General features: G+C 36.4%; 1 protein-coding gene across 4 annotated transcripts in view; it reads left to right on the forward strand.

Moving 5' to 3' along the window:
* Nucleotides 1-13,081, forward strand: part of LOC762676 (mitochondrial uncoupling protein 2) — a 34,574-nt gene extending 21,493 nt beyond the window's left edge. For 3 of the 4 annotated variants that reach the window (XM_030987834.1, XM_030987836.1, XM_030987835.1), the window contains exons 5-7: nucleotides 7,454-7,666; nucleotides 9,363-9,645; nucleotides 10,123-13,081. In XM_030987834.1, the coding sequence (XP_030843694.1) occupies nucleotides 7,454-7,666; nucleotides 9,363-9,645; nucleotides 10,123-10,225 (599 nt within the window). In that variant the 3' untranslated portion in view covers nucleotides 10,226-13,081. Of the gene's footprint in view, nucleotides 1-7,453; nucleotides 7,667-9,362; nucleotides 9,650-10,122 lie in introns of those variants that run through there. The other variant, XM_030987837.1, reaches the window with a different exon arrangement.
* The last annotated feature ends 5,389 nt before the right edge of the window (nucleotides 13,082-18,470 follow it).

Below are 18,470 nucleotides of genomic sequence, written 5' to 3' on the forward strand. Positions count from 1 at the left end.
AACCTCTTACAACGACCTGTTTTTTGTGTTTCCCGTGGGCGGTCGCTATAGACAGGTTTGACTGTATCTAGACTTGCACGTACCTTCTGCATCTAAAATAGGTTTGCAACATTATAACAGCAATTTATGCAGGTCTGTTGAAAGTGGGAGCAAGTAGAACTTTTCTTGCTTTCTAACAACTGCTACATAATCTTGCTTTTAATTTCCATATATATTTTAATGTAGACCTGCATGTACGGAAACATATTGCATATGAAGTAAGGTCTGCAACATTGTAACAGCAATTTATGCAGGTCTGTTGAAAATTGGAGCATTGATTAAAATGTGTACATGTATGACTTATTAATAGCTTGTTTTCATGCTTTTCGATAACAAACATCTGTGGTATTATGCTACTTGTAGCTACATGTGGGCTGTAGATGTCCAATCACCCAAACAGATCTACACTGTGGAACCTACAATTATTTACCTTATGCTCTTCATGTATTATGAAATCAATATCTATCATTTTCTTATCACATCTATAGTCTTTTTTTCATCAGGTTATGGTATAGATATATTATATTACTCTTGCAGGTCTTTGTATCTATAATTTGTCTACCTCCATTTGTAGTTCTCATCTATAATCTTTACTACTGCTATCTATAGTGTTTTCTACTCAATATATCTATAGTCTCCCCCCCCCCCCTCATATCTACTGTACATTCTATTCGCTACTTGTATCTATAGTCTTTTATATGCACATATATTGTCTATTTTTACTCTGAAAATATAGGGTAAATATAGTAAAAATCATTTGAGACCTATGATCCACTATACTCTCCGACACCACACCCTTACTTTTGTTCTTCATGTATGCATGAGAATTGAAGGGGTGTAAAGTCTATGTAATCTATAAAAATGTGTTTGCAAAGGTGTGCCATGCGAAGATTAAGCTTTACTTAAATATCCGTAGGAAAACATGCCTATATCCTGAACATGGTATGTCATATATACCTGCAATTTATTTTAGCCGGGCTACATTATCTAGTGGCTTTTGCACTATTATACAGTAAGATTAGAAAAAATATGGCTTTTGAAACTATCTTTGCCCAGCAGGTTTTAGGGTGATATAATTTTTGCTGGCAGTTGATTTCCTGTTTATAGTTGCTTGTACCTTCACAATATCCCTGCATGCCTGAATCATGAACTAACCTCCTCCTCTCCCTTACCTGTCTCTCTCTTTCTCTCTCTTTTATTTCCTTCTATTTTTTTACACTTTCTCTCTCTTTTTCAATTTGTCTCTCTTTTTTCCTCCCTTTCTCTTTCTTCATTTCTCTTGGTCTGAAAGCCTATATAATCAACATGAATATCTATCTAGCTATCTTCCTAAATCTTGAATTTCTTCTTTCCCTCTCTGTCTCTGTCTCTCTACCTCTCTGTCTGTCTCTCTCTTTTTTCTTTCCTTCTCTCTTTTTTAATTTCTCCCTTTTCTTCTCCCTTTCTGTCCTTCTTGCTCTTTCTTCATACATGTACATGCATCTCCCTGTCTCATACTCTCAGTCTGTAAGCCTGCATGTACAGTATATCAACATGTATGTGTCTATCTAGCTATCTTTCTTATCTTGATCTTTCCTTCTCTCTCTCTCTCTCTCTTTCTCTCTCTCTGTCTGTCTCTGTCCGTCTTCCGGCCTCTTTCTGTCTGCCTTTTTTCTCTCTCTCTCTCTCTCTCTCTCTCTCTCTCTCTTTTTCTCTTTCCCAGCAACACGGTCCTTGTACAAATTTCAGATGAATTATGTGCACTCATACGCATTTACAGAAAAAAGAAAGAAAGAGAGACTTGAAATCTTTGGGAAATATTTTATGTTAAATACAAACATGTACTGTACTGTGTATTAGATCACGTACAGTACAATTTATCTTTATGGCATAACACTGTGGTGTGTATATAGTGCTATGAATGATTGATTAGATATACACTTCATATCTAGAACACATAGGTTGCTATGGAAACAACATGGGTCACCATAGTCCGGCAGCCACTGAGCTACACCTCGTTTTGTTGAAATAAGTTTTTTTCTTGATGGATTCTGTTTCCTTAGGCATTGCAGATGACCAAACAGAAAACTGGAGCTTTGTCAGTGTTGAGCAATTTAAGATATGGCCAAAAACAAAATGGCCGCCAAAATAGCCTATTTTCAGTCAAATTTGAATTATTTCATAATACCTTACAAAATATTGGCAGAATGGTGTGCTTATAATTCACGAAGACCATTGTCAACACATTACTGATCACCATACATGAACAAAGATGACCATAGATGACATAATTAGCATATTTTCCATTGTAATTGTTGATAATTTGCATATTCAAAATGGCGGATAAATGCCAGCTGTTAAGCTTAGAATCACAGTATAATAGTATTATACTCATTTCTTTTTATCTTATGTTTTCAATTCCTAGAATACCTAAGTGTACCAAATAATTATGTCATACTCATTTGTCAATAATGACTAATTTAGATAATGGGAAAAAACAAAATGACCACCAAAATGATAATATATACATTTAGACATCGCACGGATGCACGACACGCACAGAACATTGTGCATGCTAATTTGGCTTTTGCATCCACATCCTGTTGATTTGCATGGGTTGTCACTTGCACAATTGCAACGTATATGTTTGCAGGTGCAAATTTCACATTTGGAGGAGTGGCTACCGGGATGAGTGACTTTGTTACCTTGTCTTTCATGTAACCAAATGCAGTGGGATCCCATGTTGATGGATTCATTTCCAATTAAGCACTTTTCCAAATCCATGTTTGAAGATGGGCACGCTTAACATTATCTTTGAAAGCTTCGGTTGTTGGTGGCATTGCAGCAAGATTTGGAGTGTTGGTAGCTCCTGCTTTCCCGAACCGTCTAGTCCACACATTCAGTCGGGCATTTGACAGTGTCGTAGCATTGGGTTGTCCATAGCATCATCACATCGGCCATATCTGCATGTATGTCTCCAATCGATGGCAATGGGAACCCATTTTTCTGCCGCAGCACTTTTAGCAAAGTTCCTTTGCCAACTCCAAAATGTGCACCAACAGTATCACAACATGTCAGTGGGTGACCTACTAGCATAGAAGGGATGATGTCTCTGTGTCTGTCCACTGTGGCATGTATATCGATTACAGATCTGTCTCTAATGGGCGACTCCATTTTCTAGGGTGACTGAAGGCCTTGATTTTGGTAGAAATGAAGCAGAAGAGCATAGAAATCTGTGTCGTCTGCAGGCACCCTGATGGATCGTCCTTCATCTGCAAGCATGATAGCCTGCTGCACAATAATCACATCAGCCTCCTCATGAGATGTGGCCATATCATGACGTTGGATTGGAACACCACCTGGACCTAGTTGAACAGGAGTGCCATCTTGGTTGGTGACCACAAGCTTGTGTTTTATGATGAAACCTGCATCGCTTTGCAGATGATGACAAATGATGTTAATCAACTGTTTCTTGTTCTCTGTGACTGTCAGAGTCAGTTTCTGAGACGGAAGAGGTGAAGTTGGACTCAGTTGGAAAACTCTGCACCCATCATTGCCTCTCGATATTCTGGTTGCACACTTGGTGCTGTAATCATTGTACCTGTCAAAGACCAAATACACATCACCGGATTTTAGTCTCTCTTCAATCTTGCCTTTGAATTTCGATACAAAGTCCACCACTGTTGGTTCTCGTGTTGGTGGTGATGAATCCAAAGGAGAGCACAGCCATCGATCACTCTACACGTTTCTTCAAGTCTCGCGTGTCTAGCTGATACTTCAACCTTTGTCTCTGGTTCTTCAAATCGGCCTTGGACTTCGGGATATCCATATCTCCAGACTCATCAAACAGAGCTGTAAGAACTGGCGACAGCTCGCATGATATTACATCATGAAATTCAACATCTCTGGAACTTGCTTGTAGACCTATCACGCGAGAGTATATCAACTTGGTATCGTATACCTTGGAATCGCCTACGCCAATTTATTTCTTCATGAAAGCCATGGTTTGAACTTTCTTCGAAATTGTGTCGTAGAAACCTCCAGGCAATTTCCGTTCAAACTCATCCATTTGCTGAGCACCAGTTTCAACTGCTCTGTCCACATTCACTGATTCAGGAGCGATTTGTCCATTGACCACATTGACAATGTTCGCTGGGTGCTTCTTTGGGTCCATTGGATTGACGCTCACATCCAGTTTTCTGCGCAACCAGTCTCTGTCACCTTGGTCTGCAGATATCCTTGCTGGAGTCTCTTCTTTGTGCACTGTTTTAGAACTAGCCGACTTGTCTCTCAGAGTTAAAACGTCTTCCACAAGTCTGATACATATGTGCAAGCTAAGGGCCCAGGTCTTGAGAGTTTCTTGCTTTAGGGTGATGCCAATCACACCAGCTTTACCATGCCAATATCGCATGAATGTTGTCTCGATGAACATGTCGCTCCATTCCGCATTCCATAAGCCTTGAGTGTGTCTCATCACATGAGACCCTTAGGGCTTCCATGCGTCGAAGGTAGAATAACCCATATCGCGTATAGTTTAGATGTCCCAACGCAAAGAAGTTGGGCATCATAAGCTTCACTGTCTCCAGGTGTAGTGGCCAATCACCTTCTCGTATAGCCCGTATATAGAGCATCATTATCAGTACTAGTTTGATCAGGGTGTACCTCTACTGCAACCCTGTACAGTTGTTGATCTGCGGGTGAAGACAGTGAAACATTGACCAGTTTTCTCTGTTTAACTGCTGAGATTTGCTCATGGCTGTCATTGTTGTGTCTGGATGTGCTGGTGGCATATCAATCAATGAAACAATGCTTTAGTTTGGGGTTGTGTGGCTTCTCCTTGATTGCGACACAAATGCGTATTATATCCATTGAATTCAGGACAGTTATCACGCTGCACAACATCTGTCAAGAGCCTGAGGTCACACCCATTAGGTCTCTGTCGAGAAACCATATGAGCGAGAACACTAAGTGGTGGAACTTGGTTCTTGACAGGTGGCATATCTGCTTTCCTTGGACCATTGTATCTCATGATGTCAAGCTTGTAGTCAACATCTCTAGACATCTCAGCCTTCTTCAGTTGTGAAATCTCTTGCTGATCATCATGGTGCATGCTTGTATCTGGCTGGGTCATGAGAACTGCAAGGGAATGTGTTGACAATTTACCGTTCTGAGATGAAACATCTGCATTAAAGTTGTCAACTACGATCTGAACAAGACCATCTTCAGCACTTGATAATGCTGTCAGTTCAGTGTTTTCCCCTGCCTCTACAGCAGACTGCAGACTTCTTGAATCGTAGCAGTTCATCATATATGTATGTATGTTCAACAGGGTATCTCTACAATTACATGTGCTTTGAGATGATAGGCTACATGAATTAGCTTTAATTAAAATGCAGTGTATATGTGTATACATTGATTGCTTGTTATCGAAGTAGAAATGTACACTTTTTTATGAATCACCCTGTATAAATGTATAAATTGCTCTGCAATCTAAAACCACGTTTAGAATTATCAAAATATATATCATATATATATATATATCATATCTGGTAAAACAAAATCAGAAAAAGGTTCTTAATGCAGCAATAAAATATGACAAAGTATACATTTTCACATATTCTTAGAGCAGAAAACGCCATTTTGGCGGCCATTTTGCTTTTCCTTATAATCACAAATTACTAAAGGCGATATGATGATAGGCTACATCAATTAGCTTCAATTAAAATGCAGCTTATATACATCACAAAATATGTTGCCAGAGTGTGTATACATCGATGGCTTGTTATCGAAGTAGATATCGCAAACAGCCAATCTCTTGTACACTTTTTTTATGAATCACCCTGTATAAATAATGTATAAATTGCTCTGCCATCTAAAGTAATATTAATAATTATCAAAATATGTATCATATATATCATATCTGGTAAAGAAAATCAGAAAAGGGTTCTAAATGCAGCAATAAAACATGACAAAGAAATCGCAAACAGCCAATCTCTTAAAGTCTACGCTTTTTTTATGAATCACCCTGTATAAATAGTGCATAAATTGCTCTGCCATCTAAAATAATATTAAGAATTATCAAAATATGTATCAAATATATCATATCTGGTAAATAAAATCAGAAAAGGGTTCTAAATGCAGCAATAAAACATGACAAAGTATACATTTTCACAATTTTTAGAGCAAAAAACGCCATTTTGGCGGCCATTTTGTTTTTGCTTATATCTCAAATTGCTCAAGGCTGACAGAGCTCCAGTTTTTTGCTTGTTCACAGTGGATATCTAGACAATCAGAATCCATTTAAAAAAAAACTTATTTCACCAAAACAAGGTTAGGCCCCAAATCCGGGTTTGGCTGCCGGACTACCAGGCTTTTGCCAATCTTCATTGATTTTTTTCGTCAAAACAACAGCCTGCGGAAGAAAAGAGAGCAACCATGTATTCTTAATTGAAAACATTTATATGTCCATGTTTGTGGCTGAAGGCAATTTGAGCAGAACCCAACCCAACCCAGTTTGAAATTACACACCAATTCTGTTTAGTTTCCATACAGAATACAATTACATGTAGAGATAAAGGTTCTAGAGTACCGAAGCTGTGACATCATAAAAATCTATTTTTAGAATTTCTCAATTTTTTCTTCATTTTCTGAAAAATAATGTCCAAATGTCGAAAACCAATTGAATTTGTTTAAGTATTGGCTGAGATATGACCATCTGAATAAATAGATTTCCTATAGGGACTCAGTGTTATTTTGCTCTGGTTCGTAATGTTATGAACCGGAGCAAAAATAGATTTTTGATGACATCACACTTCACCACTCTATAGATACACCCATCTCAATGAACTACAGCAACGAACAGGAAAGCTAACTATGCCAGTACAAGTACATGTGTACTTAGAAATGGTACATATACAGACAAACCTGCTTTAGCGACCACCTGTATAGAAAGACCACCTGTCTACAGAGACCACATTCTTGGTTTCCCTTGAAAATGGTGTCTCATTGAAACATGTCTTAAAGGAACCTGCACATAAAGACCATCTGCCTGTTCTTGTCTCCCTTGGGTGGTCTTTATAACCAGGTTGCACTGAATTATATTCAAGTGCCATGTGTATGTTGTAGAGGTGTGCCATGACTGTATACACTTTAGATTTGCATATACTGTACATGGGATTAGTTTTGATGTTTATGTACATGAATAATGCAATATGAGATGAAGTGTTGAAAAACGTTCTGAAAACAATCTAATATGCGATGCAATATTCCTCAATAGTCGATACAAAATTTGAGAAAACAATTAAGGTTTGATATCATGGACTTTATTCATGTAGAGCCTGGAAATAACATTTTATTTGTACTAGAGTGAACATGTGCATTTCAAGATACATCAATTTTATCTTTATATCCTTTATCTTTTGAATTTCTTCTATAGAATATGGTGGTGTTAACATCTTTACGAGAATCAGTGCGGGTATCACAACCGGAGCCTGCGCTGTTCTCACTGCCCAACCCACGGACGTGGTCAAGATTCGTCTCCAGGCGCAGGGTAATGCGGTTCTAAATGGCGCCCCCAAGAGGTACACCGGTGCTTTAAACGCCTATCAGACCATCGCGAAGGAAGAGGGAGTTAGAGGGCTCTGGAAAGGTTAGTTACAAGGGTCAGAAATACACCCCTTGAAGGGTCAGAAATACACCCCTTGAAGGGTCTGAAATACACCACTTGAAGGGTCAGAAATACACCCCTTGAAGGGTCAGAAATACACCCCTTGAAGGGTCAGAAATACACCCCTTGAAGGGTCAGAAATACACCCTTGAAGGGTCAGAAATACACCCCTTGAAGGGGAAGTCCACTCTGATAGGACTCAGTAGAAAATAGGAGGAACGGGTCAGTGAAAGTTTAAGCGAAAACTAAATAAAAATACAAAAGCTATGTATTTTTGAAGATGAAACACGAATTGGCGACTCTGTAACGTATCTTACAAGGTTTCCTACCATTTGCACTGCACTAAAAACCTTCAAAAAAATTGTATTTTCCATTTTATAAGAACACTTTCAATCATACATTTACCTTAAATATACTTATTGCAAATATGCTTTTGTATGGGGAAAATGAAAGTTTAAGAAATTTTCTGTACAGAGCAAATTGGAGAGGAGCAGGTAAGATACGTCATACTGTTGCCAATTTTGGTTTCACTGATGACAACTTCAAAGATTCATAAATTTTGAATCAGATGTTGCTGAAACTTTCACTAATTTGTTTCTTTCATTTTTCTGCTTTTATGACAAGCAACTTAATATCAGGGTGGATTTCCCTTTAATCCGGGTAAAGAATATGCTCCTTCTAGGTTGATAATGTTGAAACTAAGGTAGGGTCCAGGGTTGAAGCTCTGAATACTGCTACGGTTAGAAATCAAATGCAGAGCAATCGTTGGTTGAGCTTCTCATGTTACAACCTATATTCAAACTGAACTTCATGAGGTTTGTGTATTTGATGTACATCACTTTGAGGAGGCGCGATGGCTCAGTGGTTTCGTAACCGGGAGGTCCAGGGTTTGAAACTAAGTCATTGCGCTCGTGTCATTCGGTAAGGCATTATTCCTCATTACCAAGTCCCTTGGAGGGAACTAAAGCCGTCTGTCCCCTGGTTATATACTCACAAGCATAAATGATTTCTTAGCAGTCTGGTAAAACAATTATCATCAAACATCAAATAATAGTAAGCCTACTACAGGTAAATGAGAGAAAATGCTGGTCATGTCAACAAGTCTTTGATAGAATGTAAACTACTAAGTGCTCTACTACTTCTACAAATTAGAACATAGCAAAACATAAAACACCCAAAACAATTATTACCTGAAGAATTGATGAAAAAAATTCTATGGAGTTACATGGCTACACTATAGAGAAATTTGTGTAATTGTTTGAATTTAAGACAGGTAACAATAATAATAATAATAGAGAATATTTATGAAGCGCATAATGAATTGAAAATTTCTCTATGCGCTTTACAATCATAACAAATTTGAATATATAAACAACATTAATACAACAATAAAAAACAAAATAAAGCAAATGACAAAAAATATTTATGGGAAAGTTAAACAATACACCTATAATTACACCTACATTGTAAGTAAAACTAATTGACATTACATACCTGTATAACGAAGATGAACGAAGATGTCCTCTTTAAAATCATAGGCATTAAATATGTGTGTATTATATTGAACATACATGTACATGTACATGAATATTTTAAATCAACAATGTTTTCTAAATTTTTTTCTTCAGTTAAGCTTCTGAGTACACCTAAATTTAATCGATGTCTATCACATTTTTAGGAACGATGCCCAACATTGTCCGAAACTCTGTCGTCAACGCCAGTGAAGTCGTGGCCTATGATCTCATAAAGGAGGCTATCCTTAAACGCAGATACCTCAAAGACGAGTTCCCATGTCATTTCATTGCGGCGTTCGGTGCGGGGTTTGTCACAACGTGCGTCGCAACCCCCGTGGACGTTGTGAAGACGAGGTTCATGAATTCTAGCCCTGGTCAGTATCGTGGAGCCACAGAATGTGCTACTCAGATGTTTCAGAAAGAGGGTCTCTTAGCTTTCTATAAAGGGTAAGAATATTGAATTGTTCATTCATTCCTTGACCGGACTGATGAACTGAGCTATCAAATTTGTTTTGTTGTGTGCCACCTATAAGCACCTCCTTTCAACAGCGGCACTCTGTGGGAATTATAGAGCGCCGCGATTTTGTGAATATTTTAGACAAAAATTTCACATTTCCGCACGTGTGTACATTTTTTTCTGTCTTCTTATCTGATGCATATTCCTTCCCCTGTAAACAGCTGTCAAACATAAAAAAAATGATGATTCAGCAAATCAAGCTTGTTTAATCAAAGAAATATTCAATAAGTGGATTCCAAATGAATATGTCTGACACGTAATTGATTTCTAAAATGATGGTTTCATTTGGGTTGTCATGATCACTATTTATCCTACTTTTCGAGTACTCTCATGAATTTAATCCTTTTTAACACTTTTAAATTTAACAAATATTCACATAATTATTCTTATTCTAATTTTCTTTTCAGATTCACGCCACAATTTTTGCGACTTGGTTCTTGGAATATCGTGATGTTTGTATGCTACGAACAACTCAAACGAGCCATGATACTGTCCACGCAACACAACTAAAGACAAGTACCATCGCCTCAATGACGCCGTTCCACCTACCAAGTATTGGGACTTTAGTTGTTGTTCTGCTCATGCCAAACATCCCAATCACGATCGATTGCTTTGAGCTGAGTGCAGAACGCAGTTAAACCTGTCTATAAGGGCCACCTAAGGGATAAAAGGAAAAGTGGCCATTTTAGACAGGTCGCCTTTCTTTAACAGATTGTAATATCTTTTTAGATGGACAAAATATCGGTGTCCACTTGGAGAAAGGTGGCTTTCATAGAGAGTTGACCACTGTAGACAAGTGACCTTTGTAAAGAGGTGATCACTGATATAGAGGTCGCCAATCTATACGTGTGGCTGCTATGAAGATTTGTCCACTTTAAACAGGTTTAACTCTGTTTGCTTCATACTGTCTGGAAACACTCAGTATTTTGCCTCAATATATATTACTTCCGAGGTTCTGAATGTTTATAGGCTTCGGACACATGGACTATTCCATTTCAGTATTAGGAATGGACATTCAGTTGCAGTATGAGAAGCCGAATGGACAATTATTGAAATGAAATTTCCTTAATTATTTGCCAATTGCATAATATTCGTATATTATGTAACAGTTTGTAACTACTTCTCTGTAAATTTAAAATCATATGTACATGTCGTTGTCGTCATTATGTATAATAATGATGATATATATATTTTTTGCTTGGAAAATACATAGATATACATCTATGTACACCCTGTATATCACATATTCAGTAATGCCCACATGCAGCAATGTTGTAGGGTTTATTACACCCGGGATGAGACAGGCATTTGTAGATGAAAAGCCTCGTTAAAGGGCATGAGCACAAGGATGGGGATTGAATCCAGGACCTTATAATTGAGATTCAAGAGTATGAACCACTATACCACATTAAATCTAGAATGCTGTTAATGGTGCATACATGTAGTTAACCAAAAATTGTTAATGAAATGTATTTTTTTCCTTCTTAAGCTGGTCTGATTTCAGTTTTGGTAGTTATGCTAATAGATTTACCCCTTGTTTCTGAGTTTTACACAACTCAAACTAGTTACCGGTACATGATGCTGAAGTAAGTTCGGTTAGAACAAAAAATAAAAAAAATAACTAAATGAAAAACATGCTCTTCAGTTGCTTTATGATTTACTTTCATGGAACTTTGAAATAAAATAATGCGAAATGTCTCATGATAATGATAAAAATAATGGTGAGTTCTTGTATAGCGCTTATAGACTTGACACTCCTGGCGCTCCACAATTATTACCCTGGCTTGGGGAATATTGAAATGATAATCCAAATTTTGCAATGTGTTTAGGAAAAGGCACAAGAGTAGACAACAGTATGCTGAGTAGTGAGAATCTTACTAAATCAAGCTTTACGCCCTATTGCATATCTATGAATATTACATTTATTACAATAAATTGGTTCATTGATGTACATATATACGTGCTTATGCAATTTCTTCAAAGTATATTTTTGCCTGCACTACTATTGGCATTTTCAGGATAAATATTTTTGTAATGCTCATGGGGTTTCTAAGTGATCTTATAAGGCATACAATACTAGTAATGGAAGCAGTTGATGTTTAGATCTATTGAATATTTCTATGAAATTTGGGTTTGCTCAGTAACGTGTCAGTCTTGTGTGAACACACTTCCCTCACATGAACAATCCTAATGTATACAGTTGTAGATACACTTTACCCACTATCTACACCAGTGGCATCACATGCCAATTGATATATGTACTGAAGGATGACCTAATACTCATCACATAATGACAGTATAATTATTGCAGAGTTCTCTCCAGTGCTAAAATTTAGGGGGGGGGGGGGGAATGCAAAAGGAAAATTCCAAGGGGAAAAATTGCCCTAGGAAAATTCTCCTGACAGGGGTACTAACAAGGGTTATAGTAATGTCAATCTTACATGTACTTTCAACCTCCAAAATTGTAATGGTCCTATCAAAGCACCCTGTGGGATGCCCCAAACCCATATTTATTATAGCTTGGACCAAGGTTTAAAAAAAGAAATTCGCCTGAGAAGCCTGTGATAAGTACAATATTATAATTTTACATATAATCCAATTCATGTTCTTTTTGATAAAGAAACCAAGAGAAATTGAATATTGTGGAGATACAGAAGAAGAAAAAAGTATTCAAAATTAGTGAATATCAACTCATTGGCTGTTTATTTCTTTTCCTAATTTTCTTTATATGCCATTTATTTAAGTTAAGGCATAGGATGTTTACAACTGAGATCAATCATGTTATTGTTGCATTATTTGTATGATTAATAAATGTATTTGATATTGTTTTAATTGCAATTCCCATTAGAAGCAGCAAATTTGCAAAGCTTTGGGATGTTTGCATGGATAATGAGACATTGTGAAAGAAATTCATCAAAGCGAAACAGTAGAGTGAGTAATTATATCTAGTCCATTGTTTAAATGCACAAAATAGTGTAAATAATCTTAACCTTTATTTTGGAAAGAAGGACATTACACAGGGTATTTTCTTAATTGTGTGACTGTAAAAATTATTTTATATGCTATTGTGCATGTAATTAAGCATAGAAAGGTGTGGACAAGATGCCAGTATTGGACACAATAGACGTAAAAGGTGACAAAGAATGGACCGGATCGTAGTAATTAAGTTCTGGTACAAATATCTCCCGATCTTTTACACATGGAGATGTCCCACATTGTGCATTTTAGAATGATCACTCCGAAGTCATGGATGTGCTTTATGTATGCCTTTTGTTTGCTCTCTTGAGATGAATACTTTCACCTGTGTACCGGAGAATGGGCTGTCAGTGAATAATGAATGATGAATACATACATGTATACATGGAACTTTCACAAGCATAATTCGAGTATTTGTCTAAATGGGTTTTCCAATTTTGATACAAATGATCTTTATTTGCCCATGCACAGAATGAATCTACGAACTGGCTTATTATTTTGTCATGTTGTTAGAGAAGGGATTACTCTTTTTGATTATTAGTTTGATTATCACTATAGCAGTCCATATAATGATCAGTTATTTCTTAAAGGGATCGTTTAACAATGTTAAATCTGAGATACACAGCCCTACGTGTTATCAGTGTCTGTGATATGGTGTAATATTGAAGCCCTAAAAAAATTGCGCTTCAAAATGATCAAGAAGTGCCTCAAAAAAGCAAAAATCTTTGAGTGACCGGTTTTACCATACTCGTTTTCCCCAATAGACTGTAGTGTTATGAAAACCGTCAGGCGAACGGTTTTCAAAATTTGTAATTCCAATCATAAATATCTTGATAATCAGACAGGCGATCGGCTTGTAAAAGTCATGGGGCTCCTGACTGACCTTAAGGTTTATAATTATCATTGCATCATGAGCTAAATCCAGAATTTTATTTCAGAATCTGAGACAAAGTTACCGGATCCCTTTAAAGTGAGTGGTTATCTTTGTCTAAGATTCAAGATATTTATGATTGGAAATCGAAATCATATTTTGTGTTTTCCTAACAATTTTTATAACACTGCAGTCAATTGGGGAGAATGAGTATGGTAAAACTGATCACTCAAAGATTTTTACTTTTTTGAGGCACTTCATGATAATTTTTAAGCGCAAGTTTTTCTAAGGTTTCAATATTACACCATACCACAGACGCTGATAACACGTAGGGCCATGTATCTCAGATTTAGCATTGTTAAACAATGCCTTTAAAACTCTCATATTTGTCATTTTCTATTGAAGAATTCACATTAGTAGAAGTTTAATTGGCAGAATGGTTTAATTATTTGTAGGGAGGATCTGTGAGAATTTCAGACATATTCAACATATATTTATATTATATAATCATGATCTTTAATTTGTAAATTTTAAAGAATATGTCACATCAACCTTAAATTGTGGGTTTCAGGAAAGAGAACTTGAACTTGTTCATGTATAATAAGGTGTTTGATGGTATACTAACTAGCACTTGGGATCGTATTTAATTGATAAGCAAAGGATGCCACTGAAATGATATATGTACAAATATGTTTTATTGTAGAATTTATTAACCATGTAGTTCATGCTTTTATTATACATTTAATAATTTTAATCTATGAAAAGGAATGTCATATATGTAGTGCAATCTAACTTGAAGCAAAGGATTTGTGATTTATAATAAGCATTGGCATTGGAATGAATGATTCCATGTATTTTAGTAGAAAAAACACAAGACCTGCTCATGAATTCTTGGTTCAACCATGGATACATGATTTTATGTTGCTGAGTTGAAGTATTCAGCATTTACATGTATGAATGTGTGTATGACGTAGATGAAATACGTTGTAGAATTGTGTAATAATAATAATTTGCACAATATTTTATAAAGCGAGGTGTGCGGTATATATATGTTATCGGTTAAAGAGATATATATTAGTGGTCTGGTAAAAATTGTAAATACTGTCCCTGTGATTACACCCGCATACATGTGTAAATTGAACTCATAATTATTTTACATGAGAACGATGTGTAAATAAGATCTTATTTTGTGCATTATATGCATTATAATGATTAAATGAATAAAATTGCATTGTTTTTATTGCTCGATATCGTTGGTTTGTGTGTTTTCATGTACAAGGTTTGTTTTAAGGATGTACAGTATATGTACATTATCTGTATTTGTAAACTTATTAATTTGTAAGTGTTTTAAAATCTTTTATATTTCAAAACTGAGAAAGGGAGAGGGGCGGGGGTAAGGAGAGAGAGAGAGAGGGGGAGGGAGAGAGAGAGGGAGGGAGAGAGAGAGAGAGAGAGAGGGGGAGGGAGAGAGAGAGGGAGGGAGGGAGGGAGAGAGAGAGGGAGGGAGGGAGGGAGAGAGAGAGAGAGAGAGAGAGAGAACCCATTAATAATATTATTATAGAGAGAATGAGAAGGAAGAGAAATAGGGGAGAGGTGCACGCAGAAATTGGTGGAGATCCGTACCTGGACAGAAATGACCGGAATATAGTGGAGGAATGAGAGAGAGAGAGAGAGAGAGAGAGAGAGAGAGAGAGAGAGAGAGAGAGAGATGAAAGATACAAAGAGAAATGCATGAAAGAAAGAAGAGATACTATACATACATATATCCGAGATAGTGTAGATTTCCTGAATCATCTACCTGAACATAATAGACGATGAAAGTGTTTTGGTTACGTTTGATGTCAACAGTCTTTATAGTAATATTGATCATGAAGTTGGATTAGATTCTATTTTATATTGATTGGAAACATAATCCTCAAGAGTTGAAAGCTAGAATAACCACAGAGTTTGTTCTAGAGGCCATTGCATTGATGCTGCGTAATAATATCCTTCAATTTAATGTTACACTTTATAAACACACAAATCAAAGGAACAGCTGCAATGGGAACAAAAATGGCCCAATCATATGCAAATATGTTCCTCGGTTATCTAGAAAAAACAACTTTTCCAACAAAGTAGAAGAACTCATTTTAAACAAAAGCCAGATTATGTGTGGAGAAACACTGGGCTTAGATACCTCGATGATTAGTTGTTTTATAGTAAATAATAGTATTGAAAAAAGAGTATGGCCGTAAGCGCTCTTTGAAATTCATCAAAATTTACCGGGAGCACCGGTAATTTTTATATTCAATTTTTCCGACTCGAAAGCAAAAGTGTTTTAGGGGGTAAATTTTCTCGTGCTTATAATACATATACAGAGGCATCAAACTTATCGAAATTGTAAAAAAAAATAAAATCACTATCCACTGACTGCAGGGGCGGATCTAGCTTTTTACCAAGGGGGAGGGGGGGGGGGGGGGGGTTTGACCTAGCGGCGGATCCAGGATTTTCCAAAAATCGCGGCGTATTACTTTTTTTCCCTTCTTTTTCTTCTTCCCCCCCCCTTCCTTTTTTCACTTGACCGCTAAAGAGGGGAGGGGGATGGGGGGGGGGGGTTAAACCACAAAAATCCCCCTAGATCCACCCCTGCACTCAATTTTCAAAATTTCCAACAAAATTGTATAACCTTGCACAGGCGCGTACGCAGGGGGGGGGGGGTGGTTTTGGGGTTAACCCCCCCCCCCCTCGAGTTTTTTTTATGTGTATGTTTTATGTATGTTTTTTTGGAACCCCCCCCCCCCCCCTTTGATTTTAAAACCCCCCTTGAAAAAAATCCTGCGTACACCACTGACCTTGCAAGATATCCTGCAAAATTTGCAAAATATTTCATTCAAAATGGAGGTGTCATCAGGAGAGAAGATACCGTTTCTGAATAAAAATGTAATGAACATAAATGGAAACTTGGAGGTGGATATGATCATATGAAAGTAACTGCACACGTCAGTATTTTCATTTTGACTCCTGTCATCCACGCCACACAAAAAGAAATATACCATATAATCTAGCAACAAGATTTTGTACAATAATTATTGTATCGAATAATAAAGAAGTGAGAGAATCATGCTCACGCTTCGGAAATCTCCGGAAAAAAAACTTATCAGTGTATATACAAAAGGCACGCAATATAGAACAAAATGTTTTGAGACAACCAAAACAAAAAACAAATTAAGAAGAAAATATAGTTTATGAATCTATACATACAATCCAAATAATGGGGATTTTTCAAACAATATCAAACAAACGTTCCCCCTTTTAACTAAAGATTCTCTTAAAACATATTTAGGAAAACAACATTTGTGTTAAGTAGGAGGCAGGCGCCGAATTTAGAAACTGTTGACCCCGGCCCCCATTTAGGGTACGCATAATGCTTGTTCCCTCTTTTTGCTGTTGACCTCAAGGGGGATCTTCGATAAGCTGTGTAAAACGTTAACCCTACCCATATAACATGTCCAACTCTTATACAATTATTTTTAACAGTCATGAAAAATAAAAAACCGTTAGAATTAAAACATATATTTTCATGCACATCGAGAAATTGCTTTATTGTCTAAATTGTAATGATTGTGGAAAACAATATATCGGAGAGACAGGAGATTGACAACCCATCGTCAACACATAAGAGATAAACAATATTAATTCCTAAATGTGAGTAAACGCATATAGGCCTAAATCAAAATGTGTAAAAGGAACAAATCCAGAATTTGATGTCATACCTTTTTATAAAGTTAAAGAAAAATATTTTATAAATGTATTTCAGCCAGAATTGAACAAGCCTTAGTTCGACATAGAGAATAATGCGGTTTTGATATGAATCTGCATGCCAATGCACTAATGATGATATAAATGATTTTGCTGAGATGTTGAGAATTTGTGAAATACCCGACTTGGGATGATTTAGGACGTTTGATATGACTATTGGATTCATACCCGGATTAGCCTTCTGCACGCCTAATAAGTAATGATCGCTTTGTATCAATTACCATGTCCGATAGCTATTCAGCGACCGAACATCCCTGCTTCAAGTTCAAGAAACTGCTATAGTTATAAAAATATATTCATTTAATTGCCTTCATCTTTTTGTATTATAGGCTTAGTAGTCATGCAATTTTCCCGTTAGCTTTTCATTAATAATTTGTTCTGCTTAATATCTCTACGCGGCATATATAAGAACTATTCTAAATTATTGTTGTCATTAATGTTATTATTTCGATTACTATCATTATTATTAGGCTATGATCATTATTATAATCATTATTTTTTTCTTTCTATGATTAATATTATTATTGTCATTTTTGTTACTCAAGAAGTGAAGTTCCTGCAAAGCAGCATGCAGGACTAGAGGTTCAGTGGTGAAGTTCATCTAGCACTTTGTACACTGTATATTTATGATTATTGATAACTTGTTCTCATCAACACAGTTATAAGATTGATCCAGTAAGACATATAGGTGTTAATAATCTGTTATAGAGGCATTCGAATAAATGCTCAATTGGGACATTGAAATTGCTCCCCACTGAGCGCAGCCAAATGAATGTTTTGATGCTAGAGATCAATCTCCTCACAAACAAAAGGAACAACATCGCAAAAGAATTAAAAAGTTACATTGTCAAGACCTGTACTAATGAAATTTTGCCATTTTTAATCAATCTGGAAGGGTTGCAATAAAATCTAGACCTACAAATGACATTTCGACATTTAAATTGGCAAAATAAAAAGAGAAATCATCAAAGTTATATATATATATATTTTTTATTTCGAGGCAAAACTCAAAAGCCATTCCTCGCTCGCCCTCTACACACAAAAACTAGGTACTGTATACGATCCAACCAGGAAGTTGATATCACCATATTCAAAATACTGGAATTTCTT

This window comes from Strongylocentrotus purpuratus, unplaced genomic scaffold, assembly GCF_000002235.5.
Source record: "Strongylocentrotus purpuratus isolate Spur 01 unplaced genomic scaffold, Spur_5.0 spur5_scaffold_17, whole genome shotgun sequence".
NCBI lineage: Eukaryota > Metazoa > Echinodermata > Echinoidea > Camarodonta > Strongylocentrotidae > Strongylocentrotus > Strongylocentrotus purpuratus.